This window comes from Pseudonaja textilis, chromosome 9 (assembly GCF_049901715.1).
Source record: "Pseudonaja textilis isolate UNSWEBS1 chromosome 9, rPseTex1.2, whole genome shotgun sequence".
Lineage (NCBI taxonomy): Eukaryota > Metazoa > Chordata > Lepidosauria > Squamata > Elapidae > Pseudonaja > Pseudonaja textilis.
The window spans coordinates 25,330,994-25,353,781 of NC_141998.1; the positions used below are offsets into that span (position 1 = coordinate 25,330,994).

A 22,788-nucleotide genomic window follows, 5' to 3' on the forward strand; every position below is an offset into this window, starting at 1 on the left:
AATAAGGGATCTTTGTTCTCTTGGTTCTTTAGTTACCAATCGACCACCTACTGCTCCCTCCTCCTGTCTCCTTTCTTCCCTTTCTTCCTTCTCCATTTCCTTTGCCATTTCTGCTCCGATTTTGAGTTCCTCTTCTCTTGCTCTCTCTCGCCCTCTGCTCCTCCGAAGTCTTCATGATAGAATAATTCTGCCTGAGCAGGGGGGTTGGACTAGAAGACCTCCCAAGGTCCCTCCCAGCTCTCTACGCTTGCGAGGGGCGAGTCGTCTGAACCCATCCTAGTTTCACTCCTCGGCGCTGCGGGGGTCCAGCGGACACGTGTCAACACTGCCCCCTCCCCGTCCCCCAGCCTCGCCGGCTGCCAGCCAAGGCCGCCCTCCGCCCTCCCCGGATCCCCTCCAGCGGCCTCCCTCCCTCCCTCCCCTCCCCTCCCGGCTGGCCCCCGGCCCGGAGGCGGAGCCGCTTCGCCTCGCCCGGACCAGACGCTCGGCCGCTCCCGGCGGCTGCAAGTGGCTTCGTCGGCTGCGGCCATGTGGCTCCCGGGCTGCGACGGGGCAGCGGCCGGCGGGCTCTGGCACCTTCCGCTGCTCCTGCTGCGGCTGGGCGCCTTCTGCGAGCCGGCGGCCGGCCGGGAGGGGCGGCTGCCCAGCGGTGAGTCCGGCCCTCCGGCGGGCGGGCGGGCGGGCGAGCAGAGGCTGGCCGGGGCAGGGCAGAGCGAAGCGCAGAGAGACCGGGGATGGGCAGGCGGCGGTCCTGGCCGGGCTGGAAGCGGGGACCGGCTGCCTGCCTTGAGGAGAGGGTCCGATTAGAAGACCTCTAAGGACCCTTCCAACTCTGGGACTCCGTTCAAAGAGGAAACTTGCAAAAAAAAGAAAAAAAGTCCCGGGAAAATACGCCCAAAGAAGTCTAGGGTCGCGTTTCCACTTACGGCCGCGCGCGGGACGGGCCGGGGGGCGGGGTCGGGTGCTAAACGGGACCACCCCCCACTCCGTCCAGCCGGGAAAAGGGGGCCAGAAGGGGGAGGGGTGGAAAGGGGCTTCGGCTGCTCTCCAAGGTGCTGGGAGGGGGAGGCTGCGGGTATCGGGGTGCAGCCCTAGTCTCCCTCTCCCCTGCCCCCCTCCCAGCACCTCGGGCAATCGTGGCCATCCCAACCACGATTCGTAGCTCATGAGTGGAGGCTCCAAGCACTCCCCCGCCCGTAAAGACGGCCGGGCTAGGAGGGGAGGGCAGTCCCGAGTGGGGCTGGGGAGGGCGAACAGCCAGAAGGTGTGGGGGGGAGAAAGGACTCCCCTGTTTTACCTACCAAAGCTGCCTCCGGGCCAGACCCCCCTCCCCAGCCTCCTTAAAGGCAAGGGGAGCGGTGGTCTCTCGGTTGTTGGGTGATGGGCGCCTTTCCAAATCTGGGGTGAGGGGGTCTCAGTTGCCGGAATCTGCCCCAAGCCAATGGCGGGGCTCTAGCCTCCCTTCTGGCCGCCCAGATGTTGGGGAGGGGGCCAAATTCAGGGCCCCCCCCCGTGACCTGTGGAATCTCGCCGCGCAGGGGATCTCCTGGGCATCCCTGGATTCGGGCAGGGGTCCATTCGGGGTATCAATCAGCCAAAGGACTAAGCCGGATTCGGCAGGGCTTCATAGCTGGGATTCCCGCGGCTCCCTAAGCCTCTTGAGAGGGTGCAATCCGGCCACTTCAACTGGAGCATAGAGGGCTCTTCCTTCCACCCTGGGCTCCGTCCAAGGATCAGAAAGGCCCCTTTGGCTGCTTCATCGTAACCTCATCCTCTGCGGTTTGCTCCGGGCTGGGGTAGGTGGGTGGGTGGGCAGCAAAGCCCCAGGAGGCACCAGTTGTCCACAGCACTTAAGTTGGCACCTCCTGGCTTTTAAGGCTTGCAACGAACTCAGAACAAACGGCAGGATGGCAGGTTGCAAATGGCACTTTTGGACTGCAGGTAGAGCTTTGGAAGAATGCCCACCGCCCTGCAAAAAGGACCACCGCTGAGTTGAGTGGCCGAGACCCTTCAAGAAGGAGGCTGAGAGAGGCTAAGCTTGGTTGGGAGATGGAGGGAGTTTCCTGTCTATCAGCCAGGAATTTGCACCCAGGGCAGCTGTTTTGATTAGGGCACCCAGAAAGGCCCTTCAGCCAACGAGCTCCATCCGGATAGGGTTCCAACACTGGGCCCTTTCTGAAGTTTGCTGCTCAGGGTTGGACCACAAACCTTTCACTGCCAAACAAGCGATTCCTATCAAGATATAATGCAATCAAGGTAAAAATAGCAGCACCAACCCTCTGGAATAGCTTATTTTAATTTTATTTTATGCCTTTCAGAAATGACTGAAAACGAAGCTCTTCCCAATGGCATTTGGAACTTGGTGTTTGGATGTGTGTGTGTGTGTGTGTGGTGTGTGTGTTGCGTGTGTTGTGTGTGTGTGTACTAGGTAGCTAGATGATAGCTAGCTAGCTAGCTAGCTAGATAGATAGCTAGATAGATAGCTAGATAATAGATAGATAGATAGATAGATAGATAGATAGATAGATAGATAGATAGATAGATGATATACAATAGACGATAGATAGATGAAAGATATAGATAGGCGGGCAGGCATATGACAAATATATGTGTGTATGAATTATATATATATATATATATTCAAAAATTGTTTTCACTTCAACCAGAGATATGTTTTAATGACTGTTGTATTCCTGTAAACCAGCAAGAAACTCAAAGGACTGCAGTGAAATATAAATACAATCAACAAACAAAGAGACCAACAAACTTGGTCTGGGAAAAGCTTCATGCCATTGTGTTTATCAGGACAGACTTTGCCCCCACTTTCTCAACAGCTGTGGGTCTCCATCAAAAAATGGGGGGGGGGAGGGGCAGTCGGGGGAGTTTAGCTAGCCAATGGTTCTGCTGGGATGACTTATTACATTTAGCATTCTTTTGCCCTTCCGTTCCTCGAAGCTCAGCCTTCTCTAATACAGCGGACTCTGGATGGCTTGGATTGCAGCTCCCACAATCCCCAGGCCTGACCGTGCTGGTTGGAAATGAGGGGAAATGTAGCCCAACGTATCTGAAGGGGGCTGGGGGCATTTAGGGGTATACGACACCATAAATGAGCTTGCTGGGGGAATCGGTGTACTTTCCCAGAATTATCTCCAGAAAGTGATCTAGTGAGATCCCAGAGTGGACAGCGGGTGCGTAGCAGGGACCATCACTGCTTTCGCTGCGTCGCTTTCTGTCTTGCCTAAAAAAATAACTTTACATTTTGCTGATAAAACACAAATGATTTGGCAAGAGGTTGCAAGAACCTGGCTGAGCCAACTCCAAAGAAGCTCTCTCTTTAAGTGACGTGGCTGAGGATGATTTTATTAAGATTACATTCCTTCTGTTGGCCTTCTCTGAAGCTGCCAGAGTCCAATTCTCAGTAAGGGGGAGAGGCCCTTGGAGCACTTTTATGTGATAGCTTTGGGGCTTCAGAACCAGCCCTGGAAATTCTCAGTCCCATAACTTAGGCGTTGTTTAAAAGCTGTTTTAAACTGGAGCAAAAGTAGTCTTTTGGCTGAAAAGCTGGGCTCCCGTTATGGAACTTGTAGGCAATCACTTTCCTCTTTGATAGGAACAAAGATTTAATTAACTAATTAATATGCCACCTATCTCACTATCCAACCCTTGTTTTACTCTGCTTCGGAGCTGTAGTTGTTCTAGCTGGTCTTTAGTTTAGTTTAGTTTACTTTATTGTCATTTGCACCTCCCACAACAAAATCAAGCACCATCTTCAGAGCACATCAATGACCATGAAAATCAACACAAACACACATCCTTCGCCCTCTACACATTGAATTGAAAACCCCCAACATCGCAACAACACTGCACAGTAGAATTCAATAGGGTTACTGTCCTGGGATAGAAGCTGTTTTTCAGCCTCCTTGTTCTTGTTTTTATTATTATCCTGTACCAGCTGCAAGATGGTAATAATTTAAAAAAAAAAGGGTGCCCAGGATGAGATGGATCTTTGAGGATGTTTTGAACTTTCTTAAGGCAGCGGGAGCTCTAAAGCTCTTCCAAAGAGGGGAGAGGGCAACCCAGGATCTTTGGGGCATTCTAAGGGGAAAGGGGGCTTGGTGGCTTGACAACTTCTCCTCGTCCGATCCATTCAGATTCTTATTTCTTAAAATGATGAAATGGATGCAATGTGCAAAATGTGATGACCGAATGGATGCACATTTCTCTTTCTGTCCTGTCTAAAAAGTAACTTTACATTTTGCTAATGAAACTCAAATGGTTTGGCAAGGAATAAACCAACTCCAAAGGAGGTCTCCCTTTAGCAAATGTTGCTGAAGTTAACTTAGCTTAACAATACTTTACTCCTGTTTGCAATCTTCTGCCTGAAATGCTCAAAGTACATCCACCTACCTTCCGTGGGTGAATAGATTCCCAAAGCTGGAATAATCCATTTATGTCTGTTTTAGCAATGTCGGTCCAAAGGAGACTAAACAATGGAGCAGGCGGTGTCTTGGCAATTACGCAAAGGTCACTGAGAAGATCCAGCCACGTAGGGACATCTCATTAAAGCAAACTTGATGATTTATGTTCTTATTTTAAGATTCGAATCAGTTCTTCCTGGCATCAGGCTTTGTTTATTATTTTGGATTGTTCTAATTTGTTGGGTTTCACTTTGCAGGCTGCCCAGTCACTGCCGTAATAGTGGGCGGCCGTATAAACCACGGGAATAAATCGAGCTTTGAAATAAATGGAGGATTGCTGCAAAGAATAGAATGGGATGGGATGGGATGGGATGGAATAGGAATAGGAATAGGAATAGGAATAGGAATAAGAATAGAATAGAATAGAATAGAATAGAATAGAATAGAATAGAATAGAATAGAATAGAATAGAATAGAATAGAATAGAATAGAAGCTGGAAGGGACCTTGGAGAACTTCTAATCCGGCCCCCTCTCAAGCAGGAGAGTAAATCTGAAGACCCTCTCTTGGGTCTCAGTTCAAATTTGAAGTAAACCCAAAGGTGCTTTTTCAGGTGGTAACTGTACTTCCTTGTTTTTCTTTGAAGACGTTTCACTTCTCATCCAAGAAGCTTCTTCAGCTCTGAACTGAATGGTGAAGAACGGAAGGATTTATACTCCTTGCAGAGAGTTGGTCATTTGCATCCTTTTAGAGGGTCCTTGAGGCCACCTGAGTAGCGCAAATGGGAGCCTTGAGAAGTGAAACGTCTCCAAAGAAAAACCAGGAAGTCCAGCTGTCTCTTGAGAAAGGACGTTTTGGACAAGCAGGACCTGGAGGACGGAGAATCTCCATAGATGTTTGAAATAAACATTTTGATCCCACTGCCAAAAATAATAAAGAATAATACGGGCTACCGGTTTCTTCCTATAATATTCAGCCACAAGAGAAGAGAGCAGAGTTGAGAGTATTGCTGTTCCTTTTGTGATGCTGGGAAAAATTCTACATCGTGCAGTTGTGGATGTCAAGAATTCTCTCCCTGTCTTCTCCAGGGATGTCCAATTGGGCAACTTTAAAATGTGTGGACTTCAATTCCCAGAATTCCCCAGCCAGCTGGCTGGGGAATTCTGGGAGTTGAAGTCCACAAGTCCTAAAGTTGCCAAGATTGGACACCCCAAGTCTCCTCCCCAGGGGTGGGATTCAAATTTTTTAACAACCGGTTCTGTGGGCGTGACGTAGATGGTAGGTGTGGCTTGGTGGTCATGTGACTGGGTGGACATGGCTTGGTGGTCATGTTATTGGCTGGGTGTGGCCAATTCAATATCACTCACATCGAGGCACGCATCTCCTTGCCTGGCCTCTCATGACTACGGGGATGCTGCAACAGTCGTAAGTGTGAAAAATGGTCATAAGTCACTTTTTTCAGTGCCATTGTAACTTTGAATGGTCACTCCACACAAGCAAAGTACCAGCAAAGGAGGGGGGGAAAACTCCAGAGAAGTTCCAGAGACAGGAAGTCTAGTCCTGCCAAGAATGTAATAAGGGTTAACAGAGAGGCAGTTTCTGTAAGCAACACCAGAATGTTTCCTTCCTGCCTTCCTTACAGGATTAGGCCAGTAATTTCTTCTAACAACCGGTTCTCCAAACTGCTTAGAATGTTAACAACCGGTTCTAGCGAATAGGTGCGGACTGGTAGAATCCCACCCCTGCTCATGACTGGTCTTGAGGTTGTTTCTCTTCCACAGGAAACACCGTCTGCCTAAGAGGCACGCAACGCCCCTGCTACAAAATTGTTTACTTTCACGAAGTTGCGCGCAGGGTTGGCTTCGAGGAAGCCCTTCAAACCTGCAGAAGGGACGGTGCAGACCTGGTCAGCATCGAATCCCAGTCAGAACAGGAGTTGGTTGAGAAGATGATCCAGAGTTATTCACCCTCCGATGGCGATTTCTGGATTGGTCTCCGGAGAGAAGAAGACCCCGGGAATAGCACCCAATGTCCATCTTTATACACCTGGACCGATGGGAGTTTGTCCACCTTTCGGTAAGCCAGGATGAAGTTTCCCTGAAGAATTTAGCAGGCCAGGCTCATGTCAGCGTTCCTGTTCTGACCAAGGCTTCCAAGATTGTAATTACGCACACACTTATTTTACAAACAAGTCTTGTTTTATTGCAATGCTGAGAATTATTTTCATTCCCAGCTGTAATGAATCTCAAACAGTCCCTCGAGATAAGCACCCACCTTTCTTTCCTGTGAAGTGCTGCCAATAATAGAAGTGTCCAATGAACTAGGAAAAAAATAACTAATACATTTTGACCGATGGTGGCTTGCTGACATTTTCCCAGGGTCTCTGCAGAAAGCAGTAGAGACCCTGGGAAAATCCCCCCCAAAAAAAGTCTGAAGGAAAATTCCCCACCCCATTTTCCTACCGATCGATTGTTCTTTATTTGGGATCGCAGGATACCGTCTCCAGCTCCATTCTCAGGGGGAGAGAGACAGAGAGAGACTTTTGGCTCCATGCAAGGAAAGCAGCAGAAGCCGCAGAAGTCTTTCTTTCTTTCCCCCAAACTCTGCCAGAAATGAGTCTTTGCCGGCACAGCCTCTTGGAGCAGGAGGCCTTGCAGGGTCCCAAAGACTCATTTCTGGCGGAGGTTGGGGGAGAGAAAGAAAGACTTTGGCTGCTTTCCTTGTGTGCAGCCAAAAGCGGAAGAAGAAAGAAGCGGAAAGAAGCAGCCCGGTGGCCAGGCAAGCTCCCCCCCCTCCCCCCTCTCCCCCCTCCCCTCACTACCTCATGTTGTGCACAATGCAAGCTACGCAAACCTTGTGTTCCCGTAGACCATGTGGGCAGTGCAGCCTTGCGTTCCCATGCAGCCTGAATTAATTGCTTTGGGGATGGCATCTCTCTGCGGACACCAAAATTTTCTTGCAGACCACCAGTGGTCCCCGGCCCACTGGCTGGCGACCACTGTGGTAGAATCCCACCCCTGGATTTAGGGATTCAGGGTTAATGTCAGCGTTCCAAGTAACAACATCCAAATTAAAAGACTCCGAGACTGTCATCTTCTCAAAGGTCCATTTTATTAGAGATGTCGTATTGGCACGTGACAACGTTCTTGTCCTTCCTACAGAAACTGGTACATGGACGAGCCCTCCTGTGGGAGTGAGTGGTGCGTGGTGATGTATCACCAGCCATCAGCACCCGCCGGCGACGGAGGACGCTACCTGTTCCAGTGGAACGATGATCGATGCAACATCAAAAACAACTTTATTTGTAAATATTCACAAGGTAACCCGATATCCTTTGTATTTGGGGATGCTCACAATGTTTGTTTGTTTTTTTTCTTGCTGGCACAAATATTGGTAGTCCTTGAGTTACAACCATCTGTTGGATGTGACCATGGCGTTCAGAGTTTGCTTGTGTCAAAATTTTGAAAATTTAAACTCAAGAAAGACACACCGGACTGATCTGAAGGAAAAGCTTGAAGGGACAAAAATCACAACATGATTAAAATCATTTTAGGATAGGATAGGATAGGATAGGATAGGATAGGATAGGAAATAGAACAGAACGGAATGGAATGGAATGGAATGGAATGGAATGGAATGGAATAGAATAGAATAGAATAGAATAGAATAGAATAGGTGATGGTGAACCTTTTTGTTGTGGTGTGCCAAAAGCACAAGTGCATGCGATAGCACATGCACATGCCAGGACCCACAATGCAATGCTCCCCAACCCCTGTGCATGTGCATGCAACACCCCCGCCCCACCCCCTTATCTGTACTGCGCATGCACTGCGCAGGCACATGCCTCCCAGCTGATTTTCAGCCCTTTTGAGGCCGTTTTCGCCTTCCTGGAGGCTTGAGGGAAGCCTCTGCAGCCTTGGGAGGCCGAAAAATGGGCCCGTTTTGGCACTTCACCATAGGTTCGCCAACATGGGAATACAATAATAAGTAGAATAGAATAAAGAATGGAATGGAATGGAATGGAATGGAATGGAATGGAATGGAATGGAATGGAATGGAATAGCAGAGTTGGAAGGGACCTTGGAGGTCTTCTAGTCAACCCCCCACCTAGACAGGAAATCCTACACCACTTCAGACAAATGGTTGTCCAATCTCTTCTTAAGAACTTCCAGTGTTGGAGCATCCACACCTTCTGGAGGCAAGTTGTTCCACTGGTTAATTGTTCTAAGTGTCAGGACTCCAACAAATCCGCCCCCGTTCAAATCTTAAGTCTCTAGCTGCATTTCTCAGAGAAGAGAAAATTGATTTATTAGACCTGGCCATGTTGGCGTTAGCTGGGTGCAGCCAATACTAAAATACATCATTCATTTCCTCCTTGACCCTGGTCTTTCCCCCACCTTCCTGGATGTATATTCTCCAATGGGACACATCCATAGCCAAGAATCATGCTCTCCAGTAACATTCTTGTGCTCTGACAACTTTGGGCTGCCAGGGCAATTATCTAGGCACTTAAGGAATGCACTGTTTCCCCCCCACTCCCTTTCTGCTGGCAGCTAAAAAGACCAAAGGAGTATCTTTTTAGTTGACATGTAATCAAATGTAAGGAAAGCTATAATAAATCCAGACAGCCTACTAAAAAGCAGAGACTTACCCTGCCAACAAACGTGCGTACAGTCAAGATGATGGTTTTCCCAGTTGCAATGTATGGCTGAGAAAGTTGGACCATAAGGAAGGCTGAGCGCCAAAGAATGGAGGTTCTTTGGACTCTGGTGCTGGAGGAGAAGATTCCTGCAAGTCCCTTGGACTGCAAAACGATCCAACTGGTCAGTCCTAGAGGAGATCCACCCTGACTGCTCTTCAGAAGGCCAGATCCTGAAGGTGAAATTCAAAAGACTTTGGCCACCTCATGAGAAGGAAGAAGGACTCCCTGGAGAACAGCCTAATGCTGGGGACGATTGAGGGCCAAAGAAGAAGGAGGGGATGTCAGAGAAGGAGGGGGCTGGATGGAGTCACTGAAGCAGTCGGCGTGAGCTTAAATGGACTCCAGAAGATGGTAGAGGACAGGAAGGCCTGGAGGAACGTTGTCCGTGGGGTTGCAATGGGTCAAACACGACTTCACAACTAACACAACAAATCAAATGTAGGATTTGGGACTTGGTTTTCGGCATACGCTCCCTCTTATGATTGTCTTTCTTCCCTTTGCAGAAAAGCCGACAGTTGTCTCTGAATTGGCTGCTTCTCAGACAGGTAACATTTGGTGTTAGGGAAAGGGGGGGGAGGTTGAGACTTTTGTTGGGAAAACTGCCAAATCTAGCACAAATAACAAAACCATGCAAAAAAAAACCCCAAAAAATTCCCAAAGAAATGGTTAGAGGAGTGTGAGAGAGAGACAATGAGGTATTGTTCTGACCTAAGCTTCCCAAAAGCACAAAGCCTGATAAAAACCCCTTTTATTTAGTGAATTCATCTCCAGCAAAGTCCTGGCCAACAGTCTTTCATGAGATTTCACAACTACAGACAACTTTATCAGGCGTGCAGAGTTGCCAGGCCGATATCTTCCAAATGCCACACTGTAGCAGACAATGCTTGGAAAGAAGTCAGGAACAGATCTTCCCTTTAACGAATTAAACTAATTGTCTCCTGCAAACACCACTCCCCTTTCGCTCCTCTTTATTCCCTGTGGGAGAGGCCATTCACCATCCACCTGTGCCTTTACTCCTGAGTCAATCCTTGTTCCTTAGCTGTTCCCTTCTTCTGGCAGCTCTGCGCATGTGCTCACTGGGAACAGGCTCCAGCTGTTCTTCTGCCCCACTGATATCCGACTCCAAAGGCAGCTGATAACTGTTGGATGGCTCTGGCCCCATCTCTGCCTCCGACGCAGAGCCCTCGTCAGAGCCTTCCCCAGACTCCAGGACTGGCCCATGTTCCTCCCCAACCTCCTCACTGTCCGAATCTGTTGCCAGCTCCACAACAGGTATATTAGGGAGACCTAGATTTGGGCCCACATTTAACCATAGAGCCTAGGAGCCTGCTGGTGACTTCAGAAGACCTCTGCATTCCAGCCAGTCTTCCTCACAGGGTTGTTGTTATTCTTTACGGGGAAAGAAGGAGAGATTCATCCCGTCTCTGGAGTGTCCTCCACCCCCAAAGGAAAGACATGGTTAGCCATTAAATCAGTGTTTCCCAACCTTGTCAACTTTAAGGTGTGTGGACTTCAACTCCCAGAATTCCCCCAGATAGCATGCATGCTGGCTGGGGGAATTCTGGGAGTTGAAGTCCATACATCTTAAAAGTTTGCAAGGTTGAGAAATGTTGTGTTAAATAATAAATAAGTAAAGCGTGCTCTTTTTTAACCCATGACTCTCAATTGCTTTTTTGGAATGTTTGATGTTCACTGATCCTTTTTGAACTGGTTGATCCCAAAATATGGACCCTTCAGCCAAATTTGTGTCTTATCCTAGTCCTGAATCCTCTTCTATCAATCTTAGGGCCTCCTTAATCTTGAATTATCCAGACCAACTATTTACATTATTAAGACAATATCCTTAAGTCGTAACATTCAGGATTTTTTTCCTAGGGTACATAACAGAGTCTTTGGCATTCACATCGCCAGAAACCCCCATGCAGGAGGCTGTAGCTAACAAAACCCTCCCAGAGGCCAGAGGTAAAGAAAACCCATTGCAATTTCTCATAATTTTAATGAAAACAGAGAAAGGATAAGTTGGTAATAAATGCTGCAAAGAAAGTTGGAAGTCGTTTCTTTATGTATCTGTTCTTCTTCCTATTTCTTAACCACGTTTCTTGATTTCTGAATTCACACTTTCCCTTTGATTTAATTTTACTCTATATTATGTCATGTTTACCTTTTGTGAAACCTCCTAATGAAAAAAATACTTTAAAAATGCACTTGCAGTTTCCTTTCTCCAAAGCTGTTTTAACAATACCCTGAATTTCTCGGGGAAGGAATGTCTTTGCCACACCTAAAGAGAATTACCGTATTTCCCCATGTATAAGCCACCCCTTTTTTCCAAAATGTTCAAGCCCAAAAAGTAGGGGGGTGGCATATACAAAGCAGGTACACTTTTTATACGTGAAAAATGCATAAAATAATAAAGTAGGAATAAACTGGTTTTCCAGCAGTATGCTATACTTTTTTGTAAAAATTGTACGTGATGATACGATTACGAGTGCGAGTACGCGATAGAAATGCATACGCTAGGCATCGGCCTGAATGCTTCGTTCCTACTCTCGTTCCGATGCGTAGATTGCTAGCGTCGTCCGCACCGCTTTCGGCGTCATGACCGAAGTTGTAGATCTAGACGTCGAATTTTGTTTCTTTGTAAATTTTCTTTCTTCATAACTTGTTTCTCTAATAAAATATTTTTTTCAAAACTTCAGTCCAAAAATTGGGGGGGTGGCTTATACAAAGGGGGTGCTTATACATGGGGAAATACGGTAATATACATTGTTCTTTTTGCTTTATACCCTACAGGGAATATCTCCCCACAACCCATAAATAAATGAGGGTGGGGGGGGGGAGTCACAATTCTACTCTGATAAAACTTTGTTCTGAATAACAGATTAAAACTCTTGGTTTCTTTTCTCTCCAGACCCTACTTGGAGCCTTCCGTACATCCTGATTTCAAGCATTCCTGCTTTGCTTCTGTTGATCACCATTGCTTTTTTTATCTTTTGGGTTTACGCAAAGAGGCAAGTGGCATGATTGTATAAGTTGAGAACATTTTTTGAAGGCATCCAGGTGGATTGAGCAGGTTACAAGCAAAGAGGGACAAGAAAGAGAGAGGAGAAGAAATGCCATAGAGACGACACGGTGGTCTGTGCCCAGCTGAGGTGTTTTCCTCATGTTGGCTAAGAAAAGCATCCGGTCCTGAGAGAGAAAAACATATTTTTGAGGTCTTTGAGGAAATAATAGGAGCCCACAAATGAAGGATTGGGAAGGCCACCCCATGAGCCAAGGCATTTTGCTCAAGGAATTTCATCCCTTGAATTCAGACCCCTACAATCCCTATGCTTTAGGGCAGGGCTCTCCAACCTGCTATCTTTATGACTGGTGGATTTCAGCTCCCAGAATTCCTCAGTGAGGAATACTACAGTACTACTACAAGTTTGTAAAGTTGCCCGGGTTGGAGTCCTCTGCTTCAGCAGACATGGGGAAAGGCCTTAAAAGACCGGAAGAAAAGTTGCTACCATGGCAACCATTAGAGAAGCGGGGTTTGAACCCAGGCCAAGAAAAGAACAGGAGAACACAAGGTTTTCTTCCCCAATTCACACAAACTTAAAGTGAAGAAGAGGGACGCGTGTTTGGGCTTGCAAGGTACCTTGCGGGGCTAACACACACTTTCTTTGAACCCAAGAGAGTTTGTCAGTTTACACCCAGTTGAAAGTAAAGTCTTTCCCTACCCCAGAATCACTCTTTACTCCATGAGTTGAGGAGGGGAAGGATTGTATCAGAGTGATTTGCAGATTTAACCTCGCTGCCCACTCACAGGATGGAGACACTGTGAGCAGGAGTCAAAAAAGGAGAAACTTCAGCCTTTCTTGTGACCGGTCATCTTTTGTTGCAACATCTGAGTTATTCTTAAACTAAAACTCTTTGTCTCCCAGCATCTCTGCTATTAAATTTTGGGTGCAATTTGATCTCACAGTAATATTGTCAGGATTCTGGCAGTTCCCCCCATTTAAATCATGAGTCTCGAGCCAAACTTCCAAAACTTCCAAAGGATTTATTGGGAGTTAACATGTCCAGCGCTGCCTGGGTGCAGCCGACTCTGAGACATGTAATTCCTTGCCACCCTTGATCCTGGTTTTCCCCTCACCCCCTGGGTGTATCATAATTCATATTCTCCAATGGGACACAGCCATAGCCAAGAGTCATCAATCGGGCTCTCCAGTTAGAATTTGTGTGGCAGAAACTTCAGTCACCCAGTTACTATCTTTGCAAAACTATTTATGGAATGCACTTTCACTTTCCGAGCTGCCTCACTGCTCTTTGAAACCCTTTTCCCCCCCTCCCTTTCTGTTGGCAACTCTAAAAAGACCATAAAAATATTTTATGAGTCGACAAATACATTAGATTGACCTTATGGCTGAAGCGTATTCTACCTCTGCGGATCACCAACCTATTTTTTAAGAGGGTGTTTTGAAAAGCCTTTTATTGATGTGTTAAGGGAAGAAAAAAGGAAAGTTAAATAAGTGAGTTGCAATTGCCTTATTCTTGCATTTTTTTTTTCACCTTTTCCGATCTATCCTTTGCCCCTGCCAATTTTTCCTGGTGGCCTGCCAGCCAAGTTCTCCCTAAGACTGCCCCTTCTTAAAAAAACAAAAAAAATCATTAAAAAAAAACTATCGGAAAGCAAGGCTGCCCCCTTCTTATCTGTCTGGATCACCCAAACATCCAGCAAAACCATGAAGTTCATCCATGACTAACCCAGGTTTTGAAAGTAGAAGAAAACTCGTAGGAAAATCAGAAGGAACTTAATGTATCTTTCTTTTCTTTTCTTTTCTTTTCTTTTCTTTTCTTTTCTTTTCTTTTCTTTTCTTTTCTTTTCTTTCTTTCTTTCCCTGCCAAGGAGACGGGAGCAGAGAGAAGAGAACACGAAGGAGAAAGACACTTGGTCGTCTACCAAAACGCAAAACAGCCCCAGTTTAGATATATATAATGTGATTAAAACACAAGGGGAGGCCGATCTTGCAAGAACAAGACCACAAACCCAAAACTCCTCTTTCCGTGTCGGTCATGGAGGAGAAGAGCTCTGTGGAGACTATGACAATATGGTGGTGAACAACTCAGAGAGCGGCTTTGTGACCTTGGCAAGCACCGAAAGCGGCTTTGTCACAAATGACATATACGAACTGTGCCACGACCAAGTAGGGCAAAGCAAAGAGTCAGCTTGGGTAGAAAATGAAATTTATGGATATTAAAGAGCTGCTGGGTGAGAGACGGATTAAGGTGGGGAATGTTCCCATTGACACAAACCGTTGCACACAAAGACATGGCTGTGGTATCGCAGAGGGGTTTCCTTCCTCTCCTTGAAAGGGGCCCATGGATTTAAACAAGTTGATTGGTTGATTAGATGTCATCAAGTTGTTTTTAATTCTTAGCATCTACGTTTTCTCCATGAAGATCTGTCCCTAGGCTAGACATTCAGATCTTCCACTGATGAACCCATCATCTCTGTCACTGAGTCTGTCCAGGTTGTCCTGGTCATCTTCATCATCATCTTTAAAGGAGAAGGCAGAGATCTTATTGACCAGGAAATGGTCTTGGGAGAACTTGTTTCCTTTCCTCGTTACAGCCTCCTGATCATCTAGAACCTGACAACATTTTTTGCATTATTATACGCACATCAACTAATTGCTGACATCCAGATGGAATTTGTGAGGTACGGCTAAATATAACGCGGGTTTTGTTTATCGCCACCTGGTTTGGATCAGCTGCCGAGATTCCATCTTTACCTGTTTGTCAATCATAAAAAAATTTCCAGAAAGGAGGGGAATTTCTTTCCGCTCTTCTATTCTTCCACATGGTATTTTTGTAGAATGATCTGAGGACAAAGGAAAGGACATGGTCTAACTACAGTATCTTCCGTATTGATTATAGACATTTCTGTTTTGATTCAGAGCGGGTGCAAGTGATAAGAAACTCCTCTGCAGTTGTGGACAGATCTGTTTCTTGGACGCAGAATACAAATGGGGTAAAGTCGGTGCTAGTTTTAAAAATAAAGATGCCAAAGATAAGTTTCTTTCATATATCAGATGCTTTCTGTCTCGGATGAGACTGGCAAATTTGAGGAACAAGTAATGTGCTTGTGGTTTTAACACACAGTTTCTAATTCTGAAATTACGTCCAGATTTACCTTGTTGAAAGACAACCTACTGTTCTTAGAAAAAAATAAAAGCAAACAAGCAATGCATTATTTGAGGTCATACGCAAATTTTGATATCCTTACGCTTGTGCTATTCATCTCAAAATATCAACTCCTTCTGTGGCTCTCCCTGCAGAGAAGCAGCAAGAAAAGACAGAAATATTTTATGGTGCCTTCCTTTGTTATTTGATGTGTGACAGTTGAAAGTGGGGCGGGGGACTTTTAACATATTTTTTTTAACAAGCCAGTGTGATGTTCTGTGCATGTGTTACTCTACAACATTTCGAAAGCTTTTGATACGTGCATGTGATGTCATCTTACATTGTCATGGACTGAGAGGTTTCATTCTGGTGTTGAATGCATGAAGCCTGTTGCCATGGCAGTTGAGTTGCTGTGATGTTGTGGAATGTTTGTGAGAACCTCTGAAGGACCAAAACGTCTAGCTTGATTGGAACTTTTCCTTGTGTTTTCCCTTCTGAGTGGAAACAGCAAAGCTAAACTTTTGGGAGAAAGTCCCAAAGGTTGGAGAGGAGAGGAGAAAACTCCGAGAAACAGCAATGGCCTGGGGAAACTCCTGATGGGACCTTGATGCTCAGTGAGATTCAGATCACTCAAGGATTACGCAACATTGCGGGATGAAAAAGTCACCCCACGGGAAAAAATGAGAAAGTTGATTTTGAAGACTCATGGTTGGACATGATCTTCTGATACCGCATGACTGGCCAACGTGTAATTGCTCCTCTTGGCTTCCTCTACTAAACAAGCAAAGAGGTGTCCCATGTTATGACTCTCAGTCATGAGAACTGCCAAAGAATGACTACATCAGGCCAAATGAGGTGAGGCACACAGCTTGTGGTTGCCTAATGCCTGGGGCATGTCGGGATGAGCCTGAGGAGCCTTACTCACAGTCTCATGGCATGACTGACAGACATCCAAGCATCTGTGGGTAAAAAAAGCCACAGGTAATTTGCACGGTTTTCATTTCAATCCGGGTGTTTTTCCTGCACTTCGGTATTGCTTTACTGCCATGTTTTCTCTTATGCATGTCTGAATGAAATGTTGGACTCTCTTGAGCAAAGAAATAAACGTCTTTGGTTGCAGAGCAACAACAGATTAAAATTATAGGGTTCTCTTTTTTTGCACTGGGTCTTTCTCAGTGGTCTCTCTCGATCTTGCCTTTCGGAGTATCTTCAGCAGAATTTATCAGCTTCCTACACTGAGGAGCATAAATGGTAGTAACTCATAACCTAATGTTGGAATCAGCAGTGTGCATGTTAATCCTAGGTTAGCCAAAAGCAACGGTATTAAGGATTCCCATTAGCAGTAGCTGGAGTGATAATGAACAATAGATGGTAGTAGAGAAATCAGTCTGCCTACTATCTTATGATACGTCCTTCATTCAGCAGTTAAGTGCAATTCTTTTCTTGCTAGGTGTTTTATGTAAAGCAATTCATGTTCACCAATATTTGCTCAAGAGGAAATAATTTCCTCATTTGTGGAATTTGGGCCTGCAAAAAGTTTCCTGTATTATTATAAGAAGTTCCTACATCAGTCAGTGAGAGCTAGGCAGCTAAAGAGACTATGGAAAATGTACAGCAGCGAATTGTGGTAATATACAGATTTATTGGCAGGTTTCATAACCCCAGATCTTACTTCCATTTTGTGAGAAAAAGAGCTAAAGCACAGGATCAAAGTAAAATATTGTATCCTAAACACCTGAAAGCCAAGATGTACACCAAAACCTGTGGAAGAAAGGGAAATATATGGATGGATTTCCATCCATACGTTTCAAATCATTGGGTTCAACAATTCAATATTTGACATCAATCAATCCCATTTGGAAGTCAGTTCAGTGCAAAGACTCAGATAAATGATGCCTCTGTCTGGAATTTTTGCATGACCCAAGAAACAATCATATGTTGTGGGTGTGAACTGTAAAAATGCAGGCCACTGATGATGGTGTTGCTTTGCCAACAGAAATAATTAACCTGGTCAGTTTTCTACACAGATTACAGCTGTTGTGCTCTTTATCAAATGCCACTTTTTAATGCATCTTTTCACATCATCTATGACAGGTTCTCCCAGGAAGCAACTTACCGTGGGAAATGTGTATTGATCCCCTAAGTGCTAAGTTTTCTGGAAAGTGGTGACAATATGTGAGGGAGACGGGATTAGGAGATGGAGAAATGTTTGCAAAGCAAGCTAGACTCTGGGTGCCCAATTTCAGTGGATTCCCGTCTTTATCGGTTATATTTTCTGCAAAGCCGTTGGAGGAGTTGCTGGAGTTTTTCACAGCTGCTCGTTCTCAGTTGCTTCCCTTTTCTAAGCTAGTCCAGAATCATCTGTTGTTGATTTAGGAGAAAGAGGAAATGAGCTTGGGGGGAAAAAAGGCCTGGCTCCAACCTTTTCACATCTTACCGATCACTGTCACGACCATGGGATGACCACATTTTTGAATGATGCTGTTTGATGGGGTGGCCCATGCAAAGATCCAAGTCAGCTTTCACACAGACCCAATTTTTAAGTTGCAATCAGGTGCAAGAAGCAGCAAAACGAGGGCATGAAACTGGTGCTTTAAACACTGAAGCAGGGTGACGGTGTCAGCTGGACATGAAGAGGGTTTCCAAGTTTGGAACAAGACAAAAGAACGGATGTGCATGCGCCAAGATCAGCGCATGCTTGCCAATTCGGCGTTAATTTTATCTGTGGTTTATATTTGTTCTTTGCAAGGCAGTTGTGGTGGGGGGATACCAAAGCCCTTGGTTCATCTGGTAAAAGGTCGGTGTTTGATTTTTGGAGTTGGATAGGAGTACAATTTGGGTGAAATTTCTCAGAAAATAAGAAGGTTCATGCCAGTCTCCAAGACGTTCCCTTTGTCGAGACCTCTCTGAACTGTTGAAGAGTAAAGAATTTAAATGGAGGTTAAAAATAGGACATTTTTGAGAGGTTGGGTTTTTTTAACAACATCCTAAAAGGTCCTGGAAAAGAAACATGTAGCACTAGAGGGCGCCTTTAATTTTGTACTTAATATAGCTGCAACCTGCATTTCCTAAATAGATGGCAGACTCTCGACTGGAAAAAGTTTTCATTAAAACCCAATTGGAAAAGCAGCTGTGGCCTTTTATATATACTTTCTTTCCTTTCAAAGGTACCCTGGACATAATTAAAGACTGTTGATTTGGTGGACTGCCCTGTCTTCCCAAGGAGGGCAGCAACTATGGTGTCTAAGACACTTGATGATAGGTGTGATGTTTTGATCCCTGATTTTAATCAATAGTTAAATTTTTTTAAAAGGCATTGACTTAAATGAGATGCTTCTTTTAAAAGGTATGTGTGTGTTATAGCTCCAGAACAAACTTCAGTTTGGAATTTTTCAGAAGAGTTTGGTAGCATGAAAGAATAATTACAGATTGTCCCATTTTGGTCACCACACTATAAAAAGGATGTTGAGAAGAGCAGAGAAGAGCAACCAAGATTATTAGGGGAGGCTAAAACATACGATTAATGGTTGCAGGCACTGGGCATGGCTAGTCTAGTGAAGAGAAGGATCAGGGGAGACATGATAACTGTCTTCCAATATTTGAGGGGCTGCCCCAGAGAGGAGGAAGGGGTCAAGCAATTTTCTAAAGCACCCGAAGGCCAGAGAAGGAATAATGGGTGGAAACTGAACAAGGAGAGATTCAACCTGGAAATAAGGAGAAATTTTCTGAAAATGAGAGCAATCAATCAATGGAACAGAAGTTGCCTTCAGAAGTTGTGGGAGCTTCATCCCTGGAAGCTTTCAAGAAGAGACTGGACTGCCATCTGTCAGAAACGGTGTAGAGCCTCCTGCTTGGGCGGAGGGTTGGACTAGATGACCTACAAGATCCCTTCCCACTCTGTTAATCTGTATCTATATGTACATTCATGCTAATTATACAGCTCAGATCAGGGCCTTGAATGAGCGAACTACTCTGGCCTTTTCTTTTTTCCAGGAGAAGGAATAATGAATGGGTTTATGAATAGACTGGTAGGGTATCATTGTCTGGCAGAACTATTCTTAGCTGCTTCTTGGTTGCATCCAGCATCTCTGGGGGAGAATGCTGACTAATCCTACCCTGCAGTTGCTCATTCACCGGAACTTTCTAAAATAGCTAAATCAGGAAGGCAATAAAACAACCGGTAAGCATAACGGAATAAGTCATCATTGGCAGAAATGCAAACAGCATCTCACCAGCTCTGCATGGTCTGGAGAACTGTAGGTAGAGAAGGATCCAGAACGTATTTTCATTGTAACGTGGGTATCCTGGACATGGAAACCGAGGTACGTGCAACCAGGTATAAAATTAGGAAAGGGAAGGTCGAAAGGGAGCTATTTTGCTTTTGCTCCGAAGTAGGTATAGGTTGGCCTTGACTTATGACAACAATTCAGCCCCAAATTTCTGCTCGTCAGTGAAAGATTTGAGTTTTGTCCCATTTTATGACCTAACGTGCCTCAGTTGTTAAGTGGATCACTGGAGTGGATAAGTTAGTAACCCAGTTTGTTAAGTAAACCTGGTTTCCCCATTGACTTTGCTTGTCACAAGGTCGCAAAAGGGGATCATGTGACTTTGGGAAACAGCAACGGTCGTAAGTATGAACCGGTTTCCAAGCATCTGAATTTTGATCGCATTGTGGGAAGCCCGCCCCCGCGAAGAATGCAATATTTTGAGGAATATTAAAAGAGGTAGAGTGTTATATTTCCCCAAAGGAGAAATGGAGAAACATGCTCCAGCCCCAGTTTCCTGCATAGTAAAAGAAATCTCAGCCAATCTATTCATAAATGAAACATCTTCAGTTCCAGGATGATGGGATTAAGAAGGACAGGACATGATCTTTAAGGTCGGGACATAATAGGATTAACCCATCACCATTTAGACACAAAAGCCCCTTTATTGCACAATCCCCAGAACAGTCCAAAGTCACAAACCTATAAAGATCCATCCACTCCTTCCACCGTTTGGTCAGCTGTCCCAGGACTGCTGTTGGCTCTGTTCATCATTAAATTTCCTTTCCAATCAGCCTCCATGTTGTTTTCAGCGCCTTTCCCCTAGCTTGGAACTGAACCAGGTGGATTTTCCTTCCAACAGCGTGGACTGCACCTCTGTTCTTCCGTCTGGAGACAAGCAGCTAATCCGCTCTTCAAAGGAGCCAGATCTTCTGGGAAGGAACACCCAAGATGTACGGAGGATTAGGTTGAACTTGCATGTTGCAGACGAGTTTGCAAAGGCTTCTGAATTTAGTGGTGGCTCAGTGGCTAAGACACTGAGCTTGTCGATCAGGAAAGTCGGCAGTTCGGCGGTTCGAATCCTCAGCGCCACGTGATGGAGTGAACTCCCATTACGTGTCCCAGCTTCTGCCAACCTAGCAGTTCAAAAGCATGTAAAAAAGTGCAAGTAGAAAAATAGGTGGGAAGGGAACAGCATTCTGTGTGCCTTTAAAGCCGTTTAGTCCTGCCGGCCACATGACCACGGAGACGTCTTCGGACAGTGCTGGCTCTTCGGCTTTGTAACGGAGATGAGCACCACCCCCTAGAACCGGAAACAACTAGCACGGATGTGCAGGGGGAACCTTTACTTTTACCTTTAACCCTGGTAGCTTTTAAGACCTGTTTGACTTCAACGCCCAGAATTACCCAGCCAGCTATGAATTCTGGGAGTTGAAGTCCACAAGTCCTAAAACTTACCAAGCTTGGACAACCGGGTTCTAAGCACTCCGCTTCATGATGCTTTTGAAAATCGCCTCTAAAAATCCTAGGAATATCGCCATCCCAAAATTGACTCTTCTTCGGATAAAATGAACGAGTAAGACAGAAACTATAGGGTGAAGCTTCTTCCATGTGAAAATCCAGTATAAATGTTACTGCCTGCCCCCCCACCCCAGCCTAAATTATCCCTTTTAAGATACATGCAAGGCAAAAACAGCTGTTGCCAAGAATTGATCTGGCTTCCTGTCAGATTTAATTATAGAAAACTTAAGCATGGCATGAAAGAATACAAGAAATTGACCCAGTTGGTTTGTGGGGTGTAGAGGGGGAGAGGTCAGTGCCTGGATCACAAACATGTAAATAACTTGATATTTTGGAATTGTTCAGCTTATAAATATCAGTTATATAAAGCTAAAACAATTGCAGATAAATCAGGGAAGGGGCCTAGCATATGAATTATGAAAAGAAAACAATACGGAAATTACAAAAAAGGAGATATTGCATAAATGGACAATCTTTCTTTGGGGGCTGATGGACAAAGTTGAAAAAACAATCATGGAATTTTGTTTTTGTATATGATGACGGGAACAAAGAGGCACAAAGATGGAAAGATTTGGTGCTCCCTACAATGGAAGAATGGAGGGTGAAGATGGGAAATCTTGCTGAGGTGGCAAAATTGACTTGTTTGATCAGAGCAAAGACAATACTCATTTATTAATCAAATTTATTTGGCCATTACTGGATAGTTCTCTGGATTGTGTACAACAGTTTTATCTCCATTTATTGCTGACTGGAAAAACCTCATGGGTTTGCTTGTTTGTTTTTTTGCTTAAAATGAAAAAAATGGACCTTGTTTTTTTTGTTTGGATAGATAATTATAGAAAGAAAAGAGTTAGGTTATAACCATAGAATAAGAGATAAGCAACTATACTTATTGTTGTAAAGATCGGAAACTGCCTCTTTGTATCTTTTTTCTATTTTTTTCCTTTCTTGCATTTTTAGCTCTTCTTTGATTTTTCTTTTCCTGTTTCTTACTTTGTATTTGCATTAGTTTTTAATCTTCCTTTTTATTTTTTGTTTTAATAAAACTCTATTTAAAAACAGAATTGTTCAGTTCACAATTACAGTGAGTGCTTCATCTTTATTAAAATGCTGGACCCAAGGCAACCCTGATGTCACGGCTGGACGTAAGCAGTGCCCAGTATATAAATATGGGGCCCAATCTACTGTATGCTTAATATGTCTCCCATTCTGTTGGATTTTACTTCCCTTAAACGGAAGAATCCCCAACTGGTCTTTAGTTACAAGCCAAGTCCCAAGTCACCACTGCCTTGGCAATACTATATAATTGGGAAGCATTTTGCAATCACCCAAATGAAAGACACGAAGGCTGAGAGCCATTAATTGGTTTTGTGAATTATAGGATCACGTGGGAGATCAAAAAAGGAGCAGTGGCACCTCAGGGATGGGCTTGCTCTGGGAGGCAACCATCCCTCGGGCCGATGTCTGCGTCTCTCCCATTAAATCAAGACAGGATGGAGGGGCATAGAAGTTACATGGTAGGATGTAAACTGAAGTCTTAGCTGCTCTTCGGCTTTGGAATATGGGGAGGCATCGGGGTGTTGTCTGTCACTAAACACACCGGGGAATTGATGCTGTCGAATTGTGGGGTTGGAGAAAACTGGGAGCGCGAACCCTAAAGGAAATGAACCCTGACTGGACAGATACTGAAGCAGGGGGCTGGACTAGAAGACCTCCAG

At 45.1% G+C, this 22,788-nt stretch overlaps 1 protein-coding gene across 1 annotated transcript; it reads left to right on the top strand.

Moving 5' to 3' along the window:
* The first annotated feature begins 453 nt into the window (after positions 1–453).
* Positions 454–16,422, top strand: LAYN (layilin). Its single transcript, XM_026708994.2, has 7 exons — positions 454–649; positions 6,199–6,493; positions 7,579–7,736; positions 9,623–9,664; positions 10,995–11,081; positions 12,028–12,127; positions 14,008–16,422. Exons 1-7 carry the CDS (start codon positions 529–531, stop codon positions 14,357–14,359), a joined length of 1,155 nt encoding a protein of 384 aa, XP_026564779.1. The 5' UTR covers positions 454–528; the 3' UTR covers positions 14,360–16,422.
* The last annotated feature ends 6,366 nt before the right edge of the window (positions 16,423–22,788 follow it).